At 37.2% G+C, this 26,796-nt stretch overlaps 10 protein-coding genes and 1 non-coding gene across 11 annotated transcripts; 5 read left to right on the top strand and 6 right to left on the bottom strand.

Moving 5' to 3' along the window:
• Positions 1 to 152: 152 nt before the first annotated feature.
• Positions 153 to 920, top strand: UTP11 (rRNA-processing protein UTP11; the record flags this gene model as incomplete). The annotated part of the gene is made up of 1 exon (XM_003673471.1): positions 153 to 920. One exon carries the CDS (start codon positions 153 to 155, stop codon positions 918 to 920), a length of 768 nt encoding a protein of 255 aa, XP_003673519.1.
• Positions 921 to 1,089: 169 nt separating this feature from the next.
• HSL1 (protein kinase HSL1) lies at positions 1,090 to 5,475 on the bottom strand (the record flags this gene model as incomplete). Its single annotated transcript, XM_003673470.1, has 1 exon — positions 1,090 to 5,475. One exon carries the CDS (start codon positions 5,473 to 5,475, stop codon positions 1,090 to 1,092), a length of 4,386 nt encoding a protein of 1,461 aa, XP_003673518.1.
• Positions 5,476 to 6,981: 1,506 nt separating this feature from the next.
• On the bottom strand, positions 6,982 to 10,698 carry SEG2 (Seg2p; the record flags this gene model as incomplete). The annotated part of the gene is made up of 1 exon (XM_003673469.1): positions 6,982 to 10,698. The coding sequence occupies one exon, from the start codon at positions 10,696 to 10,698 to the stop codon at positions 6,982 to 6,984; it is 3,717 nt and encodes a 1,238-aa protein (XP_003673517.1).
• Positions 10,699 to 11,296: 598 nt separating this feature from the next.
• GFA1 (glutamine--fructose-6-phosphate transaminase (isomerizing) GFA1) lies at positions 11,297 to 13,471 on the bottom strand (the record flags this gene model as incomplete). Its single annotated transcript, XM_003673468.1, has 1 exon — positions 11,297 to 13,471. The coding sequence occupies one exon, from the start codon at positions 13,469 to 13,471 to the stop codon at positions 11,297 to 11,299; it is 2,175 nt and encodes a 724-aa protein (XP_003673516.1).
• Positions 13,472 to 13,874: 403 nt separating this feature from the next.
• Positions 13,875 to 15,455, bottom strand: APE1 (metalloaminopeptidase APE1; the record flags this gene model as incomplete). Its single annotated transcript, XM_003673467.1, has 1 exon — positions 13,875 to 15,455. One exon carries the CDS (start codon positions 15,453 to 15,455, stop codon positions 13,875 to 13,877), a length of 1,581 nt encoding a protein of 526 aa, XP_003673515.1.
• A 300-nt stretch (positions 15,456 to 15,755) lies between these two features.
• On the bottom strand, positions 15,756 to 17,072 carry AAT1 (aspartate transaminase AAT1; the record flags this gene model as incomplete). Its single annotated transcript, XM_003673466.1, has 1 exon — positions 15,756 to 17,072. One exon carries the CDS (start codon positions 17,070 to 17,072, stop codon positions 15,756 to 15,758), a length of 1,317 nt encoding a protein of 438 aa, XP_003673514.1.
• Positions 17,073 to 18,982: 1,910 nt separating this feature from the next.
• Positions 18,983 to 19,066, top strand: NCAS0Atrna12L. The gene has a single exon. It is a non-coding gene; the product is annotated as a tRNA-Leu (tRNA).
• An 80-nt stretch (positions 19,067 to 19,146) lies between these two features.
• On the bottom strand, positions 19,147 to 20,838 carry NCAS0A05720 (uncharacterized protein; the record flags this gene model as incomplete). Its single annotated transcript, XM_003673465.1, has 1 exon — positions 19,147 to 20,838. One exon carries the CDS (start codon positions 20,836 to 20,838, stop codon positions 19,147 to 19,149), a length of 1,692 nt encoding a protein of 563 aa, XP_003673513.1.
• Positions 20,839 to 21,515: 677 nt separating this feature from the next.
• Positions 21,516 to 22,430, top strand: ESF2 (RNA-binding ATPase activator ESF2; the record flags this gene model as incomplete). The annotated part of the gene is made up of 1 exon (XM_003673464.1): positions 21,516 to 22,430. One exon carries the CDS (start codon positions 21,516 to 21,518, stop codon positions 22,428 to 22,430), a length of 915 nt encoding a protein of 304 aa, XP_003673512.1.
• Positions 22,431 to 22,676: 246 nt separating this feature from the next.
• On the top strand, positions 22,677 to 24,759 carry NOG2 (putative GTPase NOG2; the record flags this gene model as incomplete). Its single annotated transcript, XM_003673463.1, has 2 exons — positions 22,677 to 23,486; positions 24,010 to 24,759. The coding sequence occupies 2 exons, from the start codon at positions 22,677 to 22,679 to the stop codon at positions 24,757 to 24,759; spliced, it is 1,560 nt and encodes a 519-aa protein (XP_003673511.1).
• Positions 24,760 to 25,079: 320 nt separating this feature from the next.
• On the top strand, positions 25,080 to 26,324 carry POP2 (CCR4-NOT core DEDD family RNase subunit POP2; the record flags this gene model as incomplete). The annotated part of the gene is made up of 1 exon (XM_003673462.1): positions 25,080 to 26,324. One exon carries the CDS (start codon positions 25,080 to 25,082, stop codon positions 26,322 to 26,324), a length of 1,245 nt encoding a protein of 414 aa, XP_003673510.1.
• Between the last annotated feature and the right edge of the window lie 472 nt (positions 26,325 to 26,796).

Here is a 26,796-nt window from a genome sequence, read left to right as displayed (position 1 = left end):
TGTGTTTCTTAATCGCGTTTCACGTTTTTATTTTTTTCAAAGTGAAAAATTATAGACAGTCCATCTCATCTCATCTTTTAACATGCAAAGAACATTCAAAAATTTGGTTAAAAACAGTACCTTCAAACTAATATCAACCAAATATAGCGAAAATGGCCAAGCTAGTACATGATGTCCAAAAAAGACAGCATAGGGAGCGTTCCCAATTAACCGGTCGTTCGAGACTGGGTTTCCTAGAGAAACATAAAGATTATGTCAAACGTGCTCAGGATTACCATAAGAAAGAAGCTACTTTGAAGATACTTAGAAGTAAGGTGACAGAAAGAAATCCAGATGAATATTACCATGGGATGCATTCAAGGAAAGTTGATGCGAAGGGTCTATTAGTAACAAGTCGTCGTGGAGAAGATGAAGACGAATCACTCTCTATGGATCAAGTTAAACTGTTAAAATCTCAAGATAGTAATTACGTCAGGACATTGAGGCAGATGGAACTAAAGAAGCTTGAGAATAAGACAAAGACATTGATGTTTGGTTCGAATGGTCAACATACGGTTTTTGTAGATGACAGGCAACAACTTGAAGACTTTAGCCCTGAAGAATACTTCAACACTACAACGGAGTTATTGAATAGAAACGAAAATAGACTTACTAGGGATCAGTTGGCTGCCACTGCATTAAGTGGCTCCAAATCAAGAGCTGCATCCGCATCATTTATTATGCCTAAAGAATCATTGGACAAGAAGAAATTAAAGAAATTTAAGATTGTTAAACAGCATCTTGAACGAGAAACCCAATTGAAAGAGGTTCAACAGAGGATGGATCTGCAAAGAGAAGTAATGAAGAAAGGTTCTAAAAAGAAAGTAGTTGACAAAAAAGGTAACATTACTTTTAAGTGGAAAAAACAACGTAAGCGCTAATTCTTCAAAATATTCCAAATTTTTCTGTATATTAGTAACGATAGCACCACTTCGCATAAAAGTGAATAATAAATCATTATCAGTAAATGCCACTGAAAAAGTAAAAATCTAGTAATTAGGTTATTTTGGTTTTAAATACGAATGTATAGACTATTGACATTGGGTTTAATCAGGCTCTTGTTGCTTCCATTTCTCTAAGGATCCTAGTTATGTCATTATTAAATGTTTTAAAACTGGCCTCTGAGTGAGAATTAGTATTTCTTCCTCTTCTCTTGATAGTAATTAAAGTGGACCCTTTTTGCTCGCTGCGAGAGACACCTGTACCAACGATCTTGATTTTGAACTTAAAATTTCCTTTTACAAAGTTACAATCATACTCCACATTTTCCCTGGATCCTTTTCTATCTAATTTCTTCAGTTGGTAGTCAATACCGCCCTTCCCAAACTCGCTCAAAGTAATCATATGAACGTCATCGAATGGAATAGAGGTCATATGGTCTATGGCAATTTTATTACCTGTTGAGTGGGTTTTGAATCCATCGAAAAGCTTAGAAAACCAATTCTGCTTACTATAGGACGATGGACGGTTTTCGAACTTGGTGCTCTCCTTTTTGGTATCCTTCGTTACAGTTGGAAGTTTTGTTGCTTTTTTCTCCTTATCCACTTCAAGTTTCGCAGACTCGTTGGGTAATTGTTTCCTCTTAATGTTTAGTTCTCCTCCTTCTTCTTCCTCTTCAATTATGCAATTCTCAACGTCCTCCTTGTAAAGTTGTTCAACGTTTTTTCTGCAATCATACTCTTCTTCATCAAATAACATAGTAACTCTGTTCTCAGGATCTTTATTGTTAGTATAAACGCTCTTCGATCTTTGTGCTCCCTTAGCTATGGGCAAAACGTTACTTTGTATGCTACTTTCCTCTTCCTCAAGATCTTTGAACATTGACGCAGCACCTTCTGATATCGTAGATATATTACTTGGCTTTAACAGGTCTGAGAACCTTTTCTCAATTGATGTAGGTTTCTCAGGAGACAGTTTAAACTTGGAGATTATTTCTTCTGTGGTTTCTCTTGGTAGATCATTCGCAGAGGTCTGCTGATTATTTACATACAAACTAACTCGTACGTCAGCTGGTGATGTCATAACGTTGGTGGTATTTAGAGTATCAATTGAGACAGCTTTCTTTGGAACATTTCTATCAGATAAACTTTCGGTTGATGTCGTCTCATATGAGCTAGAGTCAGCCAAGGGATCTTCAAAGATGTTAATAGCGGAATCATTTGCTGTTGGGGTATGGATTCTAATATCATGGTTATATTGTTTTAGAGGGTGATCAATATTGCCATTATTTGTTATTTGCACAGCCTGGGCTTTAAATATCTTAGGTTGAATGTCCATGGCAAAGCTTAAATCAGAAAATTCGTTAAAATCAGAATCGGCGTTACTCGTAGATGATATTGTGTGTTTATGTCCTCCGTCATTTTCTTGAACGAGAATCTCGCTCAGTTTTGTCCTAGATTGTGTTCTACGTAGAGTGGAAGATCGTAGCCTACTTAAGGTTTTTGATTCAGGTAGTAGCTCAGCTCCATCAGATTCATCTGTCAAAAATTGATTCAAATTCTTAAATGTCATTGATGAATTCAATAAACCAGAAGGTAATGATAATAATGGATTGTGGATTATGCTTGATTGTGCCAAGACACTAGGATCCGAATCAGAATTGTTTGTTACCGTCGGTTGAAGTTCAGATGCTGTATTCTGCAAAATAGTTTCCTCTTTTAATGGTGGTTGTGAAGTAGATGATGGTACGTTTTCATAATCCTTCAATTTTTTATTCGATGCAGGTTTTGATTTCAGCATTTTCAACATGCTTTCAAGCACATCTACTCCATTGGGTTGAGAAAAATTTCTACGAGGATCTAATGAGTGCGATTTGTCAGAAACTGGAGGTTCAGAAGTGATTCGAAGATTGTAGTCCCCCGGTATGCTATTCTTCTTTTGCTGCAGCTGCTCCGCATTTTTAGAGAAGTTAGATTTATCTATCTTGTACATCTCGTTAAATTCTGGACGATTGGTAACATCCTTAAGTGGCACTCTGGTCGTTGTTTCTTGTTTCGTTGGGTTTCTATTCCGATTTAAAATAGAAGCTAGTGGGCTATTTTCATTTAAAGCTGGGCCAGAGAGAGCAAACATTGGTTTCATATCAGGATAATTGTTTTCTCTTTCCATGGACGTGTCCATTGAAACACTAGATGCATTCATGAAGACATTGCTAGGAGTAGTAGTTGTTTGTTCAGTTGTTGGAAAATCAGAATTTTTAATAACAGTTTCATCACTTTGGATTAAATTTGTAGGAGAGACTTCATTACCATCCTTATTAGCTTCTATCTCTTCTCTTTCTTCTTCTTCTTCCATAATTTTATCTAATGCGTTTCCAAATAAAATCTGTTCGCACAATATTTCGAAGTCATTGTTCGAGCTTAACGATTTAGATGATGCAGAACCTTTAAGTACGTTCACTGAATTAGCTGGTAAAGGAATATCTTCGGCAACAAATTCGTTAAGATTTATGGAACGCTTGGAGATTGATTGAAGCGAATATAATGATCTCTTGGATTCAGAGTTATGTAATGTTCTTCTTTTATTAGGAATTGCAAGCGATTTCTTGGATAAGGATTTGTGTAAATTTCCCTTAGATGCTGATACTCTCAAGGTTCTCTTAGATGCCGATTTAGATATAGATTTCTTCGATGTAGACGTTGACATGAGTTTCTTAGAATGCAACGATGTAGTTGAAAAAGACCTACTAAAACTTCTTGAAGATGAAGCTGTAAAAATAGGAACAGCTGGTGGCAATGATGGTAGTTCCTCAATGTGCTCTGAATTTTTGGTTTGGTTCAATGAAGGAATACTAAATTGTGGTTTTTGTAATAGCTTCGGCGTATTATTTTCTTTATTCTCTTTGTCTCCTTCTTCAACTTCAGTTTCGTCTTGTTCATTGATAATAACTATTTTAGAGGTATCTGATTTTGCATGTTGCAATTTTGCCACCAGCGGAGTATGCGAAAGAGATGATATCATCTTAGGAACAGGTAACGATGTCTGCTCCTTCTGTTTTATTGGTTGGATAGTATGACGTTGTTTATACTGCCACAAGAGAGAATAAAACAGCTTTTCTTCAGACATTGGAGTCTGTAATAGTTTAGCGATAATTAATTCTCTTGAGGTTCCATGCCATAAAATTTGTAAATTCTTTAATATAGAGGCATCAATATCATTTCTTGAAGTCAAACTGATAGGTTGAGGTGATATGTGTTCCAAAACATGTAAATCCGAATTTGATTTACCGCTAACCATATTTTTGCCCGCTGGTTCGTATTTTAAGATCAATGGGTGATTCAAAATTCTATCCGTTGTTATTCTTTTGGAAGGATCAATAACCAGTATTCTAGAGATTAGATCTTGGGCTTCAGGGGATAGAGTGCTTGGCATACGGAATTTTCCAGCTTGGACTTTCAAAAGCAACTTCTTAATATTATCGTCGTTGAAAGGTAAATGACCGGTAAGTAAGGCAAAAAGGATAATACCGCAAGACCACACATCACTGGGGCCACCATGATAAGACTTACCCATTACAATTTCTGGGGATGCATAATGAGGAGACCCACATGAAGTTTGTAATAATTTGTTGGGTAGTTCTAATGCAGCCATTCCAAAATCAGCTATTTTAATTGATTTATTCTTTTTATCTAACAACAAATTTTCCGGTTTCAAGTCACGATGGCAAATATTAAATGAATGACAGTATGATACCCCTTGAATAATTTGCTTGAAATAATGAACTGCCTCCTTCTCGGATAGCTTTCCCTTGGAGACTAAATAATCGAATAATTCTCCGCCATCGACATATTCTAATACTAAATATAATTCAGATTTATTTTCCCAGACCTCATATAACGCCATAACATTAGGATGAGATATAAGTTTCATGATTACAATTTCTCGTTCAATACCATAAGGATTGGGCTGGTTTTTCTCGGATCCATTATTCATTGGAGGAGAAGTTGCTAAGGTTGAAATATTAGAGTTTGAGTTAGAAGCAGCAGAAAAGAATGAGACATTGGAATGTGAACTTTTCATAAACAATTTATGTTTCTTTGGAACAATCTTTATAGCAGCCAGTTGACCTGTTTCAATATTCTTGGCCAGACGAACTCTTCCAGATGATCCTTTTCCCAAAGTCTTCCCTAGTTTCCATGGACCGACAGTGTCTCTTGATTTTCTCTTTGATGACTTTGTGTCTGTACTTGTGCTGAATTGAGAATCCTGTTGAGATAGTCTCTTGGTAGCATCGTTGACTGATTGAATAACACGTTCTAGATGAGCATTCGTTTTAGCATTGGAGTCTTTAGGGACATACTTTACAGGCTTCTTATCTATCGATTCTTTCTTTGCCATAGCATTTTTGGCTGCCTGTTTAGCTGCTGCTGAAGGGTGAGCATGGTGAAAATAATGGTGTTTCGTAATGTTCTTGGGAATTGACATAGAGATCGCCATGTTATATGATTATGATATTTTCTAAGGAGTGAATATAGTTGGTAAAATTTGACGTGTTAACTCTTTCTACCTTTTAGGCGAAAAATAACTTGATTGTTTTTTAGATGTAATTTGTTTCAATGAATAGAAAAAGAACTACTTTAAAAGTTCTGTGATCGAAATAATCAGTTGGTTCGGTGAAGTGTTCTGGCTACTGAATGCAAACGAAGTGAAAGAGTAGCTTAGTTTATATGAACTCTCCAGCTTTCAATAATGATGTGTTGCTTGATATCTCCAGGAATGAGTAAAAAATACATCCTCTGATCATAGGTGACTTCTGAAAATGGTGTCACCACCATGATCTCAGTAAGAAAGCTTTGCAGAATAGGACTTCTGTTTTGAAAAATTTCGAAAACACGAAAAATAATGAAACGCCAAAACGCCAAAGTAACGCGTTTAGTGACAAAAGGGAATAACGCGTGTCAGGAAGATCACTTAAATGACACAAATCTTTCAAAAGTTACACAAACCTTTACCATATTTTGTCAATTTTCATCCAAACATACCCATCACTTTGAAACTATTCTTTTGGGAACAAAAGGGAGCTGAACAGTTGACCAATTTTGAAGACCTCAAAGGAATTGATCCAGTTACATAGTCATACCTTCACCTTGAAATAAATGAAAAAAAATTGTTTCTTGACTTATTAAATTTCAAATAAAATAACGAAAAGAAGCTCATTAAACCCGTATAAATATTTTTCTTTTAGTTTTAAAGAGTTTGAAATCTTGTTGTTTTGTTTTTACTCTTTAGAACTTAAACGGTCAAGTTTTTTATTAAGAAAAAGCTTTAGGTCTTTAAATAAAAATAAATAAAGAAAAAAAGAACACAAACAAAGTCCGTAATTCATAATTACTTCTGGAAAATTTTAGCTGATTTACACTATATTGTTATGAAAAGTCTCAGATGTTCATTAACTATTTTATACGCAATGTTAAGTGAATAAATTCTCTAACAATTATATAGTTTTATATTATTCTCATTAGTTTCAGCCCTCAGAAACTGAGGGGATAAACGGTGGGTCTCCTCTATGCTTGCTAAATTTCTTAGATAAACGCCATCCTAATATATTTGTGAACACACTTTTCTTGTCCATATCTTATTTTTCCTGGATTACACTCAAAATCAAAGTAACTCTCCGTATAGTTGGTTGCTGAGATTACAAGCCCAGCCCGACTTTACGACTTTGAAACCAAAGAGTCTAACAACTAAAAACTGCTGTTTTTAAAAGAGTGTAAACTATAGGCAGCAGAAGATTTGGGAACAAACATGTTTTTTGAATTGAAAAAATCTTAGCTGTAATTAGACAAAAACAACTGGGAATATTACTACTATTAGTTTAACATTGATTAATAATGATTATTTTATATTTAATGTTCACTGCAATAATTTATTATTAAGGTATTAGTGGACTAGTATTATGCAAATTGAGTAGAATGCGGAATGCGGCCAAAATAGGAATTTCAATTAACTCTTGATTTTAAATAACTTCTTAAACTTTTTTCCAAAAAGATGCTTCTTCCCATGTTTTCCGCCCTCCTCCTCATCACTTTCAATTCTATATATTTTTCTACTTGTATCAATTGAAGTATCCCTTGCAGTTGCAAAACTTCCGTCATCTCCATTATTCTTCATTCGAAAGATGGAAAATCTTCTCTGCGGTGTTTCAGTTCTATCTGAATGACGTCTAAATAAACTTATCTCCTTATTTTCAATCTTATTTCGATCAATAGTCTTGTATGAATCTTCACAGAATCTTGATCCTCGATTATTCTCCCTCTGCTGTTTATTATGCTGTTCATGATATTGACTACTGATATCTGCGGGTTCATCAGACAAATTATCTCTAAGGGATAATTTCTTGAAACCTAAGTGCTGCTGAGAATCATTTCTTTTCTTCTCAAAACTAGATTTTTTCATTGGGGGCTCTTTTGGATATAGTGCTGAATTCTTCAAAGCAATTTCACTATTATTTGTCCCTCTCATATTAAAGCTTTTACGCTTTACAGTATCGTTAATACCCGATCTCGACCATGGTGTCGTCATCATGCTTGTATTAGAAGAAATTGTAACCTTTGAATTTCGAGGTTGTCTTCTTATCACACGATTACTTTCCGCTTTAATTGCCGAAGCTTGCTTATTAACTCCCGGAGTTTCTTGAGTGTGGACCTTTCTAATAGTAGATTCTTTTTTCATTACTGAAGAAAGTCCAGAATCTGAGTAAACGGACGAAGTTGAGCTCATTGGTAAAATAGATGAACCTTCTGAAGATATTTTCACCTGACTGGACATTTTGGGATGAAGTCTTACCGGAGTAGATATTTTTGTAGAGGCGGAGGATAATGATGTTGAATTCTTTCTAAGGTTATCCATGATACTGTTCCTGTGATCAAAATCACTTGCACTATCCTCATAATTTTCAGCACTAGTAACAACTAAATGAGGAGGAGCTAAGAACGGTCTTGTAGAACGAAGATATTGGGCCATTGTAGGTCTGTCTGTTGGAATAATAAAGGATGAGTTTGATTTGGAGTTTTCGTTGATAAAGTCTTTAGAAATTTCACGTGCCTCACTATATTTTCTCACATGGTGAACTTCGTTGTCATTTGGGGGTTCAACAGTACTATGCTTGATCACAATTACATTTCTATGTGTTGGTTGAATCATATTTTTGTCTTCTTTAGAAAGATTGGACGGCTTCCTAGTATCAGAGGGCTCAGATTCTGAGGAAATAGCCTCTGGTATAGGTGTAAATCTATTCTTATCTATTTCTTCAAGTCTACTCTTAGTATTTTCTTCAGGAAGATTTAAACTCTCAACTAAGGAAACCTTACTGACTATTGATAATTTTGATGGATTAGCAGAAATAGATTTTCCTGGTAAGTTGGCCTCTGGAAGATACGATTCCTCACGGTCTATCATATCCTCTAAGCGTCGCTGAACCTCAATCTGATGCTGTTTCTCTTTCTCAGAAATTGTTTTGACCCCTACATCATTTTCAGACTTTGTTTCAGAATACTTTCTTTCTGGAACTGGTACTATTTTTTCAGTTCCATTGTCAGATGGCACTGCTGGCGGGACATTCTTTTCATAAGCAAAGCCAATAGAGTTATTTTTCTCGTAAATATTTTCATTGGAGGTCTTTTTGGATTCAACAGATACACCTTTAATACGATTATTTTCCCTTTGACTTGCTTCAACTGGCTCATAATTATTGCCATCCACCACCTTGTCTGAAAAATTCTCTTCACTTATTTCTTCAGATCCATTATCATTATCAAAAAATATCTCCTTTGAATTGCTTTCTTCATGTATTGATTTGGTAAAACTACCATCTTCACCAATCGTTTCAATTGGATGCTCGTTCTCATTAATATTCTTGGAACCATAATCTCTCTCATTTTCTATTTGAACCGCTGGTTCGTTATCTTCTTCGAAACTTGGTTCAAAAGGCTTATCTTCGTTATATATCACAGCTGAAGAAGCATCACCTCCATTGACTGGTTCAATAACTTTATTCTCCATGCTTATTGGTTCAAGATGTTTATCCTCTTCGTATTCCATTCCTGCAAGGGCAAAATGCTCTGAAATTGTTCCCACTGGGTTAGTAACTTCCTTTGCAATATTTTTTAGGTCATCCTCCGACAAGGCAGAATCAGCTACTATAACGTCTTGTTCTGAGTTAGGCAGTATACTTCCATAATTTTCCTCTTGTGCGGTAGTTTCTGTCCGTGGAATGTTATCTGAATGTGATTTGTCTATTAACTCCCTTGAGTCAGAGAAATCACTCTCTTCTCCCAAAGCTGATTTTGTTTCCGAGATTCTTGGTAAATGTAAAGCATTTAATTGTCTTGAATCGGCGAAGTCACTTTCTTCCATTGTATCATAAAACTCATCTTCCTCATCATCGGATATATCCGAACCATTTACACTCCAACCTGTTAAGTTATTGGGGTTTGGAAAAGCTAAGATATCAGTTATTTTTTCTTGTTCGCGATGGCGAGTTGAATTCATCTTCATTGCTTGAAGGGTTGGTATGCTATTTTCTACTTTAAGCTCTGGTTTTTGATCATCACAACTTAAATCCACTTCTTCATCTGTCTCAGGGAAAGCTAACATATCAATGATTCGGTCATGTTTCTGATCATCTTCTTTCGAGGTAATTTCCCTTTTCTTTTTAGTTGGGGGATTTTGAATATTAGGTACGTTTTTAGACGTCTGCTGTTCGATAAGAGGAGGAAGTTCAACCTCTTCCAAAAAACTGTCGTCCCAATCTAAGCTTTCGTCAAAGCGATCGTCAAATTGATCATCAAATTGATACTCATTTCGTATTGTCTTAGGCTGATCGGTGAAACTTACACTTGATTTTTTCTTTAAATTGAGGGCAGATTGTTTAAGTTTCCTTTTTATTACAGAACTGTTTCCAGTCGATGAACTGCGCGAAGAGCTGCTTGGAGTCCTTCGTTGAATGCTTCTTGGCTTACTTAATTCCCTAGAGGACGTATCCATCAACGAATAGTGCGATGTTTGCGGTCTCCTATTTCTTTGTTGTCTATCGCGACCCATCTTCGAATAAGATACCTTCTCTCTGCTATGCCTAGAGCTAGCTTGAGAGCTATCTAATGAGCTATACCTCATCTCTCTAGTGGAAGAAGATCTACAAATATGAGAATTCCTTGATTTCCTCATAATTGAATGATTACGTTGCCTTTCAATCAATTGGACAGGTACTTCCACAGCAACCAAACCATTAGGACCAGGAATATATTTAGTGACCATCTGTTGTTGATTAGGCACTTCATCACCGAAATCATCGAATGTTTCCTGCGCATGTCTTCTATAATCATCTCTTACATTGCTAGAACTTGGCCTATTACTCCTTGAGGGCAAACTGATTGTACGGTCTACACTAATGGTGCTGTTCATTCTACTATGAGAAGGACTACTAAATATCCTCGACGACCTCTGCGACCTTCCCGTTTTCAAGGGTGGGGGTCCGTGGGCTATGGATACTGTAGAATAACGTCTTGATGGAAGGCTGCTTCTGCTATTTGTGTGATTGCTTGAATATGTAGGGGTATTTCTTGTGCTTAAATTACTGAATGCTCTTCCGACAGCAGAAGCTGCAGCTAAAGCATCGGAACTAATAGGTGGGGGATTTCTTTTTTTCTGTGAGTGAAACATGATATTCTAGTATTATTTATTCAAACTCTATAATATTGTATGGTAGTATGCTTTTTGTAATACAAATTGTGAGACCTGGATTTAATATAGATTGATAATGCTCGTTTAGATATATTTTGGTTAAGGAGATTTCTGATCCCGTGTTGTTTGGAGGTTCCAGTTTTTTCAATGTTTTGGATTTCCCCTCGAGGGTTTTTCCGATTCGGAAAATATATTCCCTATTTACATAAGCATTAATTATTAAACATTGGCATTGTTTTGAAATCCCATGTATTTGAGGTTGGGTTAATTAGTATTTAATGGCTGTAATTTTTATTCCAAGCATTTTTCTTACTAATGGTTTCTTGATTAACTGCTTACAAGCTAGAGTCAATTTTCGATAACGTATTCTTCAGGTTCGCTCTTTCAATAATTGTATTCTTAACTAAGTTAAAAAGTAAATAGATATTAAAAGGAGTGAGCCCAATGTAAGGTTCCTTTAGCAGATAAAATAACAGCAGATTCTAAACAAAATTTTTCTTGACATAGTAAACTAGTGCATATAATTATTACATTTATTGGCAAAATATCATCATGAATACCAATTTGGAGCTTTGATCTATTCAACCGTTACAGACTTTGCAAGATTCCTTGGGAAATCAACATCAATACCTTTATTAACAGCTAACCAATAGGACATCAACTGTAATGGGATGATATTTAATAACCCTTGCAAACAATCAACAGTCTGTGGGACTTCTAAGGTGACCAAATGAATGCTCTCCGCCTTCTTTGCCCAAACTTCATCATTTTCGTTACAAATAACAATTGGATGACCTTTTCTTGCGGTAACTTGTTCAATTGATGAAACGACTTTAGGGAACAAAGAATCTCTTGTACCAAAAGCAATGATTGGTAAATTTTCATCAACTAACGCCAAAACACCATGTTTTAGTTCACCTGCTAGGACACCTTCTGAATGCATATATGAAATTTCTTTTATCTTCAAAGCACCTTCTAAAGCAGAAGCAAATTGATAACCTCTACCTAGTAGAAGTAATGATTTTTGATCTTTCAATTCGTTTTCACACAATTTCTTGATTTTCTTTTCCAATTGTAGTACCTGTTTAATTTGTCCTGGGATCAACTTTAAACCTTGAATAATATCTTTTCTTCTCTCTAGCTTCGATAGCCTATCATCTGATAAGCTTAAGGCAAACATTACAAGTGCAATATATTGAGATGTGTACGCCTTGGTTGAGGCAACTCCAATTTCTGGACCAGCATTAATATGAACACCACAATGTGTTGCCCTTGATAACGATGAACCAACACTGTTGACAATACCAACAGTCAAAGCTCCTCTCTCCAAACAATAATTCAATGCTAACATTGTATCAGCAGTTTCACCACTTTGTGAAACGAAAACACATATATCATCTCTAAACACAGGTGATTTTCTATCAAGGAAATCAGAAGCTAATTCTACACTGACTGGAATTTCAGATAATTCTTCAAAAATTGCACGTGTAGCTAAGCAAGAATGATACGACGTACCACATGCTATCATTATCAATCTACGAGCTCTTCTAATAGCAGGTAACCAAGCCTTTAACCCACCTAACATCAAAGTATTATTTTCAAAATCAATTCTACCTCTCATAGTATTTAATGTAGATTCTGGTTGCTCATAAATTTCCTTTTGCATAAAATGCTTGTATGGTCCTTTCATAATTTGTGCTAGTTCCATCTCTAAAGTTTGAATAGATCTTGTCATGGAGGCACCCACTTCTCTTCTTGATCTATGGATGTGTAATTCTCCGTCATAAATATGAGCAATATCATCATCTTCTAAGAATAACACCTTTTTGGTATGCTTAATAACTGAGGCGGCATCGGAAGATAAGAAGAATTCAACTGGATTTGGAGTACCGTCTTCAGATAAGAAAGCTCTTGATTGTGAATGTCTCAAATTGAATTCATTTGCGGCTATTGGGAGAAGGTTAGAGCTTTGTGCCTCATCAACACCGTAAGAACGTGGATGCTTTTTACCATTTACGGTTATACCATCAACAGTAGAATCCGTTGCAGAACCCAATGGAGTTTCTGGTTTACCTAAATTATTATCATCTGGGAATTCAACATCAACAAAATCCACTTTCAGTTTTTTTTCTGATTTAACACCAATTAATAATGGAGAACCCTTTCTTGTGGCAATAACTTCATTTGGATAATGAATAGACTTACATAGCAACCCATATGAACCTTCTAATTCCAAAAGGACCAATTTGGTTAGTTCATGGAAATCTAATTCATTACCATTTTGTAAATTTGTGTCATATAAATGTTTGAACAATTTAGCAATACATTCTGTATCAGTATCACTTTCGAACTTAAAACCCTTATTAACCAATAGAGTTCTTAATTCTCTGAAATTGGTAATAATACCATTATGAACAATGACAAATGAATTCAAAGGATCAGATCTTTGTGGATGACAATTAACTTGTTTTGGTTCCCCATGAGTAGCCCATCTTGTATGAGCAATACCACAATGAGAAACAAAAGTGACGTCTCTATTTGGATTCTGCTTCTTAATTTCTTCTTTTAAGGCAGCAACCTTACCAATTTGTCTAAAGATCATGGTGGAGTCTAATTCATCACCGTCAATAGCAATACCAGTGGAGTCATAACCTCTATATTCTAGACGTTCTAAACCTTCTACTAATGTATCAATAATCTCACCTCTTGATCTCTCAACGAGGAAATTACAGTATCCAAAAATACCACACATGGTTACTTTAAATTTATTTTATGGTCTTATTTTCTCGAAGAGGCTGGTTATTTCTTCGTTTTCAAATTTTAACTAAGGGAACAGATAAAATAGTAACGGAATGTAACTCGGTAAGTTCTTGTCGGATGTTGCAAATATATATAAGATACTGGCACAAAAAATTCCGATTGTTTGGAATGAATGTCTATTGATTCTGCTCGACGAAACCTTTTTTATTTTTGAATCTTGTTTTGTTTCCAAAAATACAAAAAGAAAAGGCGAAGGTAACTAGGGTTATTTTTGCCTTTGATTGTTGAGCCCTACAATAGGGCCAAAACATAAAAACCCTAACTAGCATGAAGAAATCGTAACGTTTTTATTTATTATTGTTTAAAGACCATTATATATATGTTTTGCACTAACCTTATAGATCGGCAAAGTTATCGTAAGTAGATCTCCAATTATCGAAGAAATTTCTGAAGAACTTAATACCTAGACCAACATCTCTTGTCCCAGTGGCAGCTCTAATACTGTGCATGGACAACTGTGCAATACCTAAATCAATGGTTCTAGCACCAGTTTGAGAAGCTAGGAATGGACCAATGGTACCACCTGATCTTGAATTATTTTTAATCTGGAAATATTGAATCTTATCGTCATTCTTACGACCTAATTCTTCTACAAATGTGACACCTACTGCATCAGTAGCCATGTGCCCATTTGGATCCAATGACAGAGTAATCCCCACATTTGGTTTTGGAGAATGGTTCTTCATGTAAACGTCCTTGAAATTTGGATTGAAAAGATGGTTGACATCAGCAGAAAGAATAATGGAGTTAGCGAACAAAGTACGCATGTCAGGTGGGCTCTCCTTCTTGTTACGAGCAGTAGCTACACGAGTCACCACAGATTCCAATAAACCACCTCTAGCACCTTGTCTTGTTAAGGATCCAACTTCTTCATTGTCAAATAGGGCAACCATGTTGAAAGTATCCAAATTGGCCAAATCAAAGTTTTCAGCATAATGAGCCAAACAAATCAATGCGGCAAAACTACATAGTCTGTCATCGACACGAGGAGCAAAGATGAATTCCTTGTTTAACCCACCAAGAGTACCCTTTTGTACGTCAAATAGATCCAAATCTAACTGTAAAAGTTGACAAACTTTGACGTTAGCCAATTTAGCAATGTATCTCAACAATTGAATTGGATGCTTACCATATAATGGGGAAGTCTTTTCGTTTTCATTAGCAGGTTCAGAATCTTCATCCCAACCGAACCCAATGACTGGGACAGCTTGATCTTCCTTATCAAATGGACCTTCTGCTGGTTTTCCGAAATGTGGAGCCAATGATGGGATTCTTCCAATTGGATGAGGTGTGGAATCGATCAAGACACTCTTAATTTCAGATTCACCTGGAGTTCTAATAAGAACTCTACCAGCAATACCCAAATCTCTATCGAACCAAGCTTGATTCAACGTACCACCATATGGTGCGACCCCTAATAATTCGTAGCCCTCTACGCTATCCTTAATGGAAGCAGGCTTTAACTTGACAGTTAATGAGTCAATATGAGATGCAACGGCTCCAACACCACGCTTGTACTTCCACTTGTCACCAATGGCCCAAGCGACCAAATTGGTACCGTTTCTAATAGTGTAAAACAAACCGCCCTTGGATCCATTAGCACAATGGTCCCAATTACCCTTTTCACAAAGATATTTGAAACCCTTGGATTCCAACAGTTTGGCGAAATGTTCCACCACGTGGTACGTAGTTGGGTTTGCGTATTGGAAGTTAATAAATTCATTGGCACAATCCTCATAAGTGTGCATGATGTTAACTTCATCATTGGCTGTGGTGGCGGTCATTAATGGGGTGAACACGTCAGCCTTCTTGGAGGAGGATTCTTTACTTTCTGTGGATTTGGAGGTTTCTGCCTCCACTGTTAAGAGTTGGAGGGTCTTCTTCAGTTGTTCAATGATTTGACGTTGGTCTTCCATTCTTGCGATGTCGTTTTGGTGTGAGAGATAAACAATTAATACTTTCAGAAGGAAGATAAGAGTATAAATGAAGTAGGCTTCTTTCTTGATATTTATACAGACAGTCAAAGAGGGAATTACTCAAAGTGTGTTGCTATGTGTTTCTCGAGACTTTCATGGACACCCAATTTTTCAATTGAGATTGTCCGCCCCTTAGATTACTAATTAAGAAATGATAAGTCTATACGATTACATGACGGAAAGTTGAAATTTAGTATAATGAATGAATGATATGCTTATTGTTTATGTATCTATCTAACGTTATGCTCTTGCCAATTTAGAGACATTTTGCAGAGCTTCACAAAGGTAATCTACATTATAGTTATTGACACCACTTAGGGACAATCTCCCGTCCAATGTCAAATAAATGCCGTATTTTGTTCTCAATTCATTGACTTGACCCTCACTAAATCTAGTGAAATAAAACATCCCATGATTACTCTCTTTATTAATTAGATCTGGCCAATTTAATCTTTCAAACATGGCCAACCTTACACTTTGTAATCTTTCCACCATGGATTTAACATCTTTAAACCATTGCTTCTTTAAATTTGGAGTGGATAATAATACGTTAGCTATCCTGGATCCATAACCAGGCGGTGATGAGTATATACCTCTGACAATTCTCTTCAATTGTGAATTAACCCTCTCTTTCAGTTGTGAATCAGCCTCCGGTAGGACAATACTCAGAGATCCCACACGTTCACCATACAATCCCATGTTCTTAGCGAATGATTGACACAGAAAGATCCCGTTATTCCAATGTGGATACTTGTCCGTATTGAGACAAAGACGTAATAAATGTGCATCTTCAATCAAATTACCTGTTTCCAACCCTTGATACGCCATATCTATCACAGGGATCATTTTCAACTCGTAAATAGTATCAATAATCTTTTCCCATTGTTGTCTTGTTGGGTCCAACCCCGTAGGATTATGACAGGATGCATGCAGGAGGATACCACGTGGTTTCCCCAAGAAGGGTAAGTTCTTTAAGTGATTAATCCAATTTTGGAAGTCAATTTGTCCCGTCTTGCGGTCATAATATGGGTAATAATCCACGCTGGGGAACCCATTCTTGGTGAAAATATTTGTATGATTAGCCCATGAATAATTGGGCACCGAGATTTCATTTGTAATGAAAGTGGATAAGAAACTAGCAGCGATGGCGACGGCACCCGTCCCACTTAGAGTTTGAATGAATGAAATTCTATCTTGTTCAATCAACTCCGGATGATGCATGGATTCCTTAAATAGGAAATTCATAACGTTGGTTTCGAAATCTTTGCATCCTGTAATGGGCAGATAGGACAGATTCTTGTTTAGCAGTAAGTCATTGTCTATTAATTTCTGTGATTTAGCTACGGAGGGGAACGTGGTCACTTTGCCCCAAGCGTCCTGGTATACCCCGACGGTCAGATTTATCTTTTTGGGGTTAGGATCCCTGTTGTAGAATGCAGTGAGCCCCAGGATCTTATCAGCGGGGGCCAATGGGACCTTCTCCACCAGGGACGTGAAACTTCTCTGATGAATGATCTTGGCAGTCTCAGCCAGCGAGCGATGTCTTATCAGCAGCATCTGTAATGTAGTGGTAGTATTAGTGCAGACGGTAATTGAGCAATTGAGATTGTGAAACAAGAGAGGAAGGCAGATGAAGCAAGCCTTCCTTAAATAGTGGCAGAGTGTTCGATGCGATGGTCACACGTGTGTGACGGGTGTTCACAATTGCTGTTCTTGGCTTGTTCTTCACTTGTTCTTGTTCTTCTTGGAGAGCTGCAATAGCGGTCTCGCTGGAGTGACTCTGCGGACGTTTCTGGGCACGGCGAGTTAGTCATTCGTTGTTCATTTCATTTCATTTCGTGCCACAGAAAACGTCGCAAATTTGCTCTCTGGTGCTTCGTATACACAACTGACAAACAGCTCAGTCCTGCCAGGATGTTTGAGTACGTAGTATGTATAATAAACACATCAATGTGAATCTTGTTAAGGTATTTATATGGTATTCTAATTAAAAGTAAAAATATGGAGGAACACATTAAGGACCTAAATACAAAAGTCAGTTCAATTCTTAGGTCATTCGCTGTCTGCTAAAGGTTTCTCGGTACAAGTCGATAAGGTTAGGGCAATAAACGAGTTACCTACACCGAACGACATTAAACCTTGCCAAAGTCTCTTAGGAATGGTTAATTACTATAGAACTTTTATTCCACACTGTAGTTTTATTGCTAAACCATTAACGGAATTTGCCGCTAAAAAATGCGCCTGGGGTTTTACCCAATCGAAAGCATTTAAGTACATCTCCAATTTTGGTTCCGTTCGTATCTGGTGAAAGATATAGATTAACAACTGATGCTAGTTTCATTGCTATAGGCGCTGTGCTTGAACGTATGAATGACAACAAGGTTATTGGTGTCATAGGTTACTTTTCCAAATCTGTAAGAAACACGCAAGCTAATTATCCAATTTCACCAATTGGATAATTACTGGCTATTATTGAAGCGCTTTATTATTCACATGGGCACAAGTTTACACTCCGTACGGATCACATATCTTTGTTAGCACTCCGCAACAAGAAGGAACCTAGTAAAAGATTAGCGAGATGGCTAGACGTATTAGCAAAATACAATTTTGATTTGGAATATATCAAGGGCACTACCAATTATTTTGCTGATACATCAAGTCGCCCAAATACCTAAAAGTTGCTAATTACCGACAATGGATTAGATACGACGCTCATAAAAAACATTATTACCGCAGGATTAGTACATCGGACAGACATACAAAAACTCAAACCAAAGATTGAAAATAAACAAATATGACTGTTGGATACAACAGAAATTAATGACTTTTCTATCGTAAATTGGCTAATTCTTATCCAGAACGGACCGTTACCTGAAATGTTTACTAGAAAGAAAATGTAAAATGGCTTGAATGCCTTTATAGCTTGGTGATGAGTACAATAATACCGGCAAAAGACCATATCATGCATGATGCATTGGTGCTCAAATAAAAAAACCTACCTCACCTCAACATTACCAGCATTGTCTGAAACATTCTTGAAGTCCTTGCAACCATTGAAGGGTTTAGGAAACAGAAAACTTTACCAATCGTTTTACCCATTAACCGTAGAACCACAAACCCTTAGTATTTTCATCCGAGAATCAATAATAAAACAACAAACTATGGGAGATAAATTCTACTGAAAAACATGTCCTTTTTATATGTTTTCAGGGACGACTTCAAACCCACCGTTTGATTGTTTAACACCGACAGATAAGAAATACCTATCACTATCTCACATTACAGTCATTTCATTGGTTACTTTTAGGTCAACACTCTGCCATCTTGGACCCTATTTTCTTGCCTGTATTACTAATGATTTTCAATCATAACTTTATTTCGGTATTTACGGCATATTGCTATTCCTTTAAAATTTCCAGCAGTTCTTGAAACCCTTCCCCATTTACAAAAAAAATCCGAATTAGTATGGAGGGTTGGCCGAGTGGTCTAAGGCGGCAGACTTAAGATCTGTTGGACGGTTGTCCGCGCGAGTTCGAACCTCGCATCCTTCATTATTTTTTAACTTTTGTTATTCTATTTTGCTTTCTACTGGAAAATATAAAAATAATCTATACTAAGAAAAAACATCTATTTACTCGTCATCATACGGCTCCACACACCTCTTTGAATAACTATGAGTCTCCCATGAATATTCTGTAACGGTTCCATAAAGGCCCACCACAACAGCGATCCCACTGGCACCGATACCTACCGCGGCGGCAATATGAATAGCTTTGACAAATTGATCCATGTCACCACTAGCCATACATTTATCGCATTGATATCCAATAATGGTTTGTGCAATGGGTGGTCCAATCCCCGTGCCATAATTCAATGCAGTCCCCACCAATGCTGCAGAGATCCCTCGCAATTCCTGTGGGACACCATTACTTAATAATAATGTGGCACTGGGGAAACTAATATCCAGACCAATGGAGATAATTATAATGGTCAAGAATGGTCTTGCCCAATATGATTCTGTTCTAGATAATGTTATGAAGAGAATGTGAGCTAGAAGGAAAGAGCATGCACCTGCCAGTAAACGGATTTGTACGGGGACTGCGGTGGATATGAGCAGGATGGAAAATAATGCTGCTATAAAACCTGCTATGGATAATGGGACGAATTTCGCGGCACCTAATAATACCGTATCATTTCTAACCACTGTAAAATATTTCCATAAGTAGAAGAGCCAAATGGTGAAGGACAAATATGAAAAGAAGACGACGAGGAGAGCCTTTATTGTTTGTGGATGGATCTTGCGTGCTGGTATTATGGGATCATCGACATAAAACTCCACAATCACCATGGCAACAAAGCAGACCAGGGATACGATCAATGTGACGTACACTTGGACACTTTTAAATTTGAAACCTGTTGCCTGGTTCCAACAAACTGCAAATAACAATAAAGAAGCCACGTAAAGAAACGTCCCCAAATAATCAAACTTGGGTAAATGGAACCATGCACGTTTCTTCTTCTGTTCTTCCGACTTGATTATTTCATCTGGTGGTATATAGAAACAACTTATCAGAGTGAAAAAGGCGGAAACTATAGCCATCGACCAGTAATTCCAAGACCAATGAGCCAATTGTGTAAATATAGCAGAAAACACTCCACCGACGACTACCCCCAAGGGGACGCAAAACCCATATAATGAGAATACAATATTTTTTTTACAGCTTGGAGGATAATATTTCCCCAACAACGCCAATGAGCTTGGAAATAAAGCGGCAGCTCCAATACCTTGACAACCTCTTCCGAAGAAAAAGAAAGTAGCCTGGCCCTTAGGTGCATACCTACTGATCCCAACGAGGAGAGACCATAGGGTATACCATGCATACCCGAAGATGAAGACAGTCTTGGATCCAATGAGATCGCATAGTTTCCCCGCGGGGATAATAAAGGTCCCGCATGTTATCGCGAAAGCAGCGTTGGCCCATCCAGCTTCCAGAGATCTGTCTGCCGGTAATTGGAACCATGCAGTGATGGCATCCATTTGTAAGATGGCCTGACTTGCTGCGGCTAATGAGATGAATTGACTGGAGGCAATAATTACGATGAACATGCATTCTCGTAGCCGCGAGGGCCCCGGTGGAGGGTTCATTGATTCCAGTTGGTCCTGTGCTTGTGCCGGTTGTAGATTACTGCATTGCTCCTTTGTACGTTGTGAATGGAGTGAGGAAGCAGTGGAGTTGGACGGGAGATAATGGTCGGTATTGCCGGTGTCTTGTATCTTAAGGGTGCGGTCAGTTGTTGAAGTTGAGGATGATGCTGCTACCATTACGACTTGTTGTTCAAGGACATGCACTTCTTTCACTGCTTACCGGACCAGACGATGGAGGGCTCTGTTACTGCATCCCAGTAGAGTTTTTCCACTGGGAGGAAACTGTTATCGATGAATTTGTATATATATACATATAGACTAAAATTCACGGCTGTGCGCTCATTACATAATTTTTACGAGAGACAATCGCGAAAATCAGAGACCCCGACCCAGCATTGGGTGTGCTAATTGTGCCGGAATGACAATCTGTACTTTATTAAACTACAATTTTGTAACGTTATCGACACAACAGACAAGTAAGCATTCAAGCCTGTAAGTCTGGTTTAAGTATATTGTGATCGTAATTGTGAGTTAGTCTTGTTTTGGCTTGGCTCATAGACCACATGGCAAGGTACTGTGGCGGCATTGGTGTTTCCCTCCCAGAGAAGCAACCAGCTCTTATTTTGTCCAGTCCAATTTAGACCACTAGGTGATGGAAAACCAATGAGCCTGAGCTGTCCAGCATGGTATATATGTTTGCATTGTCTGTTTCTGTCAAGTCATTATCGACTTGATTGATTGATTGATTGATGGAAAAGCGCACACTAAAAATTTTCCATCTGAAAATAAATTTGATAGCTTCTTTGCATTCGATGATTTCAGTAAAGTGGTAGTGATACAAGAGATATAGCAAAATGAGCAAGGAGGAAAGTGATATCGATTTTTCTTCTGATGAAGAGGAAACCAACAATGTTTTGATTGGGTCAAAGAAGAAGGTTTCTCTGGAGAAGGATGTGTTTAATAAACAAGATGATGAAGAGGATAATGCCGAGGAGGAGGAAGGGGAAAGAGAAGATGAACAAGGATCTGGCTCACCTGAGGAGGATAAAATAAGTGAAGAAAAGCCAAAGGAGAAAGTGGAAAGTACAGAAGAGAAGACTTTACGATTGAAGAAGAAACTAGAAAAAATGAAAAATTTAAAGAAACAAAATCATAAGACTGGGGTCGTTTATCTATCTAGAATCCCTCCCTATATGAAGCCGGCAAAGATGAGACAGATTCTTTCCAAGTTTGGAGAAATCGACAGACTTTTCCTAAAGAGAGAAAATGATCAAAAACATACAAGAAGAATAAAGGGTGGTGGTAATAAAAAGGCAATGTATGAAGAAGGTTGGGGTGAATTTATAAGGAAAAGAGATGCAAAACTCTGCGCTATGACTTTGAATGGGAACATCATTGGTGGTAAGAAGGGAACTTTCTACCATGATGATATATTGAACGTTAAATATTTGCCCGGTTTCAAGTGGGCTGATTTGACTGAGCAAATTGCTAGAGAAAATGATATTAGACAATCTAAATTGGAGATGGAAATTTCTCAAGCCAATAAATTAAATGCAGAATTTATTAGAAATGTAGAACAATCAAAGATGCTTCATAACATGAAGAAATCGAAAAAGAGAAACAATGATGAACAAGTGGAGGAGGAGACTCATTTAAGAGATTTCAAACAACGTAAAGTGACATCCAGCAGAGCTAACGCACCAAAGGAACAGAAACAAGCCTCGGATCCGGCAAAGAAGCTAGGAAACGTCCTAAGCAACCTATTATAGATGTATATATAGACTAACTAAGAGAATACCAAATATTTAACCGCCCAGCTCATAAGATCGTCTTGCACGAGTGGAAAATTTTTTTCTTAGAGAAATTTTGAAAAAAAAATTGTCTCATCGCGTTTAGTCCAGTCAACCTCATCGCTAAAATTTATCAATCACTCATATAATCTCTACCATGGCTATTTAGTATCTCCTCTCCCTTCCTCGAAGAATATCAACCACCTGAAGATATTAATAGATACAATGGGTACTGGTAAGAAGGAAAAACAGAGAAGAATCCGTCAGAATGATACCAGAGATGGTAATCTTCGTGTCAAAGGTGAGAATTTCTACAGAGATTCTAAGAGAGTTCAATTCTTAAACATGTATACAAATGGTAAGGAAATCCGTAACAAGAAGGGTGACCTTATCAGAGCCGCACCATTGCAAAGTACCGATATTCCTAACGCCAGGGTGGCTCCTGATCGTCGTTGGTTTGGGAACTCTAGAGTCATTTCTCAAGATGCCTTACAACATTTTAGAACTGCTCTAGGTGACACCCAAAAGGACACATACCAAGTCTTATTAAGGAGAAATAAGTTACCAATGTCGTTATTGGAAGAGAAAGATACTACTGAGTCTCCACAGGCCAGAATCTTAGAAACTGAAAGTTTTACACACACTTTTGGACCAAAGGCACAAAGGAAAAAGCCAAGAGTGGCAGCTTCCAGTTTGAATGATTTGGTTAAATCTACTGAAGAAGATACTCAAAAGTACGAAGAGAAGCTAGAACTGGACACCACTTTAGGTTTAATGGGTAATCAAGAAGATGAAGAAAATGGTTGGACCCAAGTGGCTAAGGAAGCTATTTTCAGTAAAGGTCAATCCAAACGTATTTGGAATGAATTATATAAAGTTATTGACTCTTCAGATGTGGTGATACATGTGCTTGATGCCAGAGATCCATTGGGAACACGTTGTAAATCTGTCGAAGAATATATGAAGAAGGAAACTCCTCACAAACATTTGATTTATGTTTTGAACAAGTGTGATTTGGTCCCAACATGGGTTGCCGTATGTCTTTTACAATTTTATTTTCTACTAACATGATTTTTATTTGAAGTACCTTTGGCTGTACTATTATTATCATCATTGCACCAAAACTCTTTGTCAGGATGTTTTTGCTTGTTTTTTCGAAAGGAAAGACCATTCACAAAATCGTCTGTTAAAGTTTTGGAAGATTGATACTGTTCGCCTTATCCATTCCATCTTCGTTTTGAAGATACTTTTTTGGATAATTTTAGAAATTCCTTTCGTTTTGAAAGTTTTATTTTTAATCTTAATTTTAGAGCAGGGAGGATCATTAGAGTTGAGCATTATTTTGTTGAAGTTTCATCAAGAAGCTTCAATCATTTCGTATAATTTGCTCGTAGTATTGAACCTCACATTTTCGTCCATGACATTCCCCTCTATGATGATAATAAAAAATGTGCCCAAAAGGATGCTTTAAAATGAAAATCATGAATGGTGATTTACCGCTAAACAAGCAAAATATACTAACAATTCTAAATGGAAACAATTTCCAATTTTAAATTAGGCTGCATGGGTCAAACATTTGTCCAAGGAACGTCCCACTTTGGCCTTCCATGCCTCTATTACGAATTCTTTCGGTAAGGGTTCTTTAATTCAATTATTACGTCAATTTTCTCAATTACATACTGATAGAAAGCAGATCTCTGTTGGGTTCATTGGATACCCAAATACAGGTAAATCTTCCATCATTAACACTTTAAGAAAGAAGAAAGTCTGTCAAGTGGCTCCAATTCCCGGTGAAACTAAGGTTTGGCAATATATTACATTGATGAAGAGAATTTTCCTTATTGATTGTCCAGGTATCGTTCCACCTTCCACTAAGGATAGTGAGGAAGATATCTTATTCAGAGGTGTTGTTAGAGTGGAACATGTTTCCAATCCTGAACAATATATCCCTGGTGTTCTCAGACGTTGTCAAGTGAAGCATTTGGAAAGAACGTATGAGATATCTGGTTGGAAGGACTCCACTGACTTCATAGAAATGCTGGCCAGAAAGACTGGTAGACTGCTGAAAGGTGGTGAACCTGATGAATCTGGTGTTTCCAAGCAAATCTTGAATGATTTTAACAGAGGTAAAATCCCATGGTTTGTCATTCCACCCGAAAAGGAAGCTAAGGAGGGAGAAGAAGACAAGAAGGATGCTACTGAAGCTGCAGCTGCTCCAGTGGTCACTGAAACATTGAAGAGGAAAGCTGAACCAGAAGAAGAAAAAATCATGGGAGAGACGGAAGCCAAGAAGACCAAGACTGCTTAAACAATTATAATCTATTCTTTTAACCTAGTTCTTTATGTCTGTACATTAATATCATCAACGAAAGCACCTTCGCATTATTAAAGACTCTGCTACTCTACTATATTAGTTTTAACTATCATTCGTATGTACTTCTTTCTCATTATGGCGTCGTCGGCATTGATATTCAATTTCAAATTTCTCTTGAAAAAATATCAAAACACGAATGTCTTTCCAAAAGACACTGAATTTTCAATAGATAAGGGTTAATTACATTGAAAAGAGAACTAACCCGAAAGAATAGTAAAGTTTGAGACCATATAACCGAATATTTTTACACTAAAATGCAAATGATGAACGTACAGCCTCATGGGATACCCATGGGTGAACAGTTTTTTACTCAGAATGGACCCCAAGAGATGCACCAACCTATGAATGTACCTCAAATGTTTTCATCACAGCAAGTTAACCAATCCCAGATGCTTCAACAACAACAACCGGGAATGATGTCTAATGCGCCAGGATTGCAAAAGCAAGATATAACGAATTCCTTCCTTTCGAATAATCAAAAGATGGATCCATTAGTGATGCAACAGCAACAACAACAACAACAACAACAGCAGCAACAGCAGCAAACGTTTAATACACCTGTCTTGAACTCAGCGCCTCCAGGTTTAAATATGTTCCAACAACAACAACCCGGCATCAATATGAACCGATCTGTGAATTCCCAAATGATGAAACAATTACCACTACCACCAATAATACTACCTCCACCAAACCATTTGTTTGTTCGTGATGTATGGAATAACAATTTACACAGAGAATTTGCAGCTATAAGAAAGTTGGTGGCTTCTCAATATAATTATGTGTCAATTAGTACTGAATTTGTGGGCACTATGGCAAGACCCATCGGTAATTTTAGATCAAAAACCGATTACCATTATCAAACAATGAGATCTAACGTGGATCTTTTAAATCCTATTCAATTAGGGATATCATTAAGTGATTCTAACGGGAATAAACCTGATACCGGACCATCTACTTGGCAGTTCAATTTCCAATTTGATATCTCGCAAGAAATGATGTCCACAGAGTCTATAGAATTGTTAAGGAAATCGGGTATTAATTTTGAAGAACATGTAAATGCCGGTGTTGACGTTTCTGAATTTGCTCAATTAATGATCGATTCTGGGTTGTTATTAGATTCGAGAATCACATGGATAACGTACCATACCGCTTACGATCTTGGATTCTTAATCAATATCATCATGAATGATCCTATGCCCAACAATAAGGAGGATTTTGAATGGTGGGTTCATAAGTATATGCCAAACGTATATGATTTGAATTTAATTCATAAAGTTATCAGAGATTTTACCCAACCAGGAGCTCCGCAGTTGACTTTAAGCGCGTTGGCTGATGAACTGGGGATTCCAAGGTTCCCGTTGTTTACTACCACGGGGGGTCAAAGTTTGTTGATGCTATTAGCATTCTGCAATCTCAGCAAATTGTCGATGCATAAGTTCCCGAATGGAACTGATTTCTCTAAATACAAAAACGTTATTTACGGTATTAACGGTGACTAGTCTTTCCCAGAAGAAGATATTGCCTTGTGCCCTGTACTCTCATGTTACATAGTTTAATAAAACTTCGCATCCTATACTAAAGATAAGCATATATAATGTCTAAATAGTGTATTGTATCTTCATTATTGTCCGACCGGGTCATCATACAAGTTTTTTTCAGACAGAAATTCCCTCGACCGAGAGTCGACGAATCGATTAGTTGGTGGTATTCATCTCAAAGGAGAAGACCAGTGCTCTTCATCGTGGTTCATAACTACTAATACTCCATTCAAAAGACCACAATACAGACCCTCCGCTTTGTCAGGTCTCCTACTATCTTATTCTCCGTTCCAGGCATTCACGTACTTGTGATCCCACATAGATATCATTCCATCATCCATCCATTCATTTCCACTGTAGCTTTAATTTACTGATACATTTTTATTTCCCTTTTACGTTTGTTACGTTCATTTCATCATTGACGCCATCGTTC

This window comes from Naumovozyma castellii, chromosome 1 (genome assembly GCF_000237345.1).
Source record: "Naumovozyma castellii chromosome 1, complete genome".
Taxonomy (NCBI): Eukaryota; Fungi; Ascomycota; class Saccharomycetes; order Saccharomycetales; family Saccharomycetaceae; genus Naumovozyma; species Naumovozyma castellii.
This window is presented reverse-complemented; position numbering and strand designations above follow the sequence as displayed.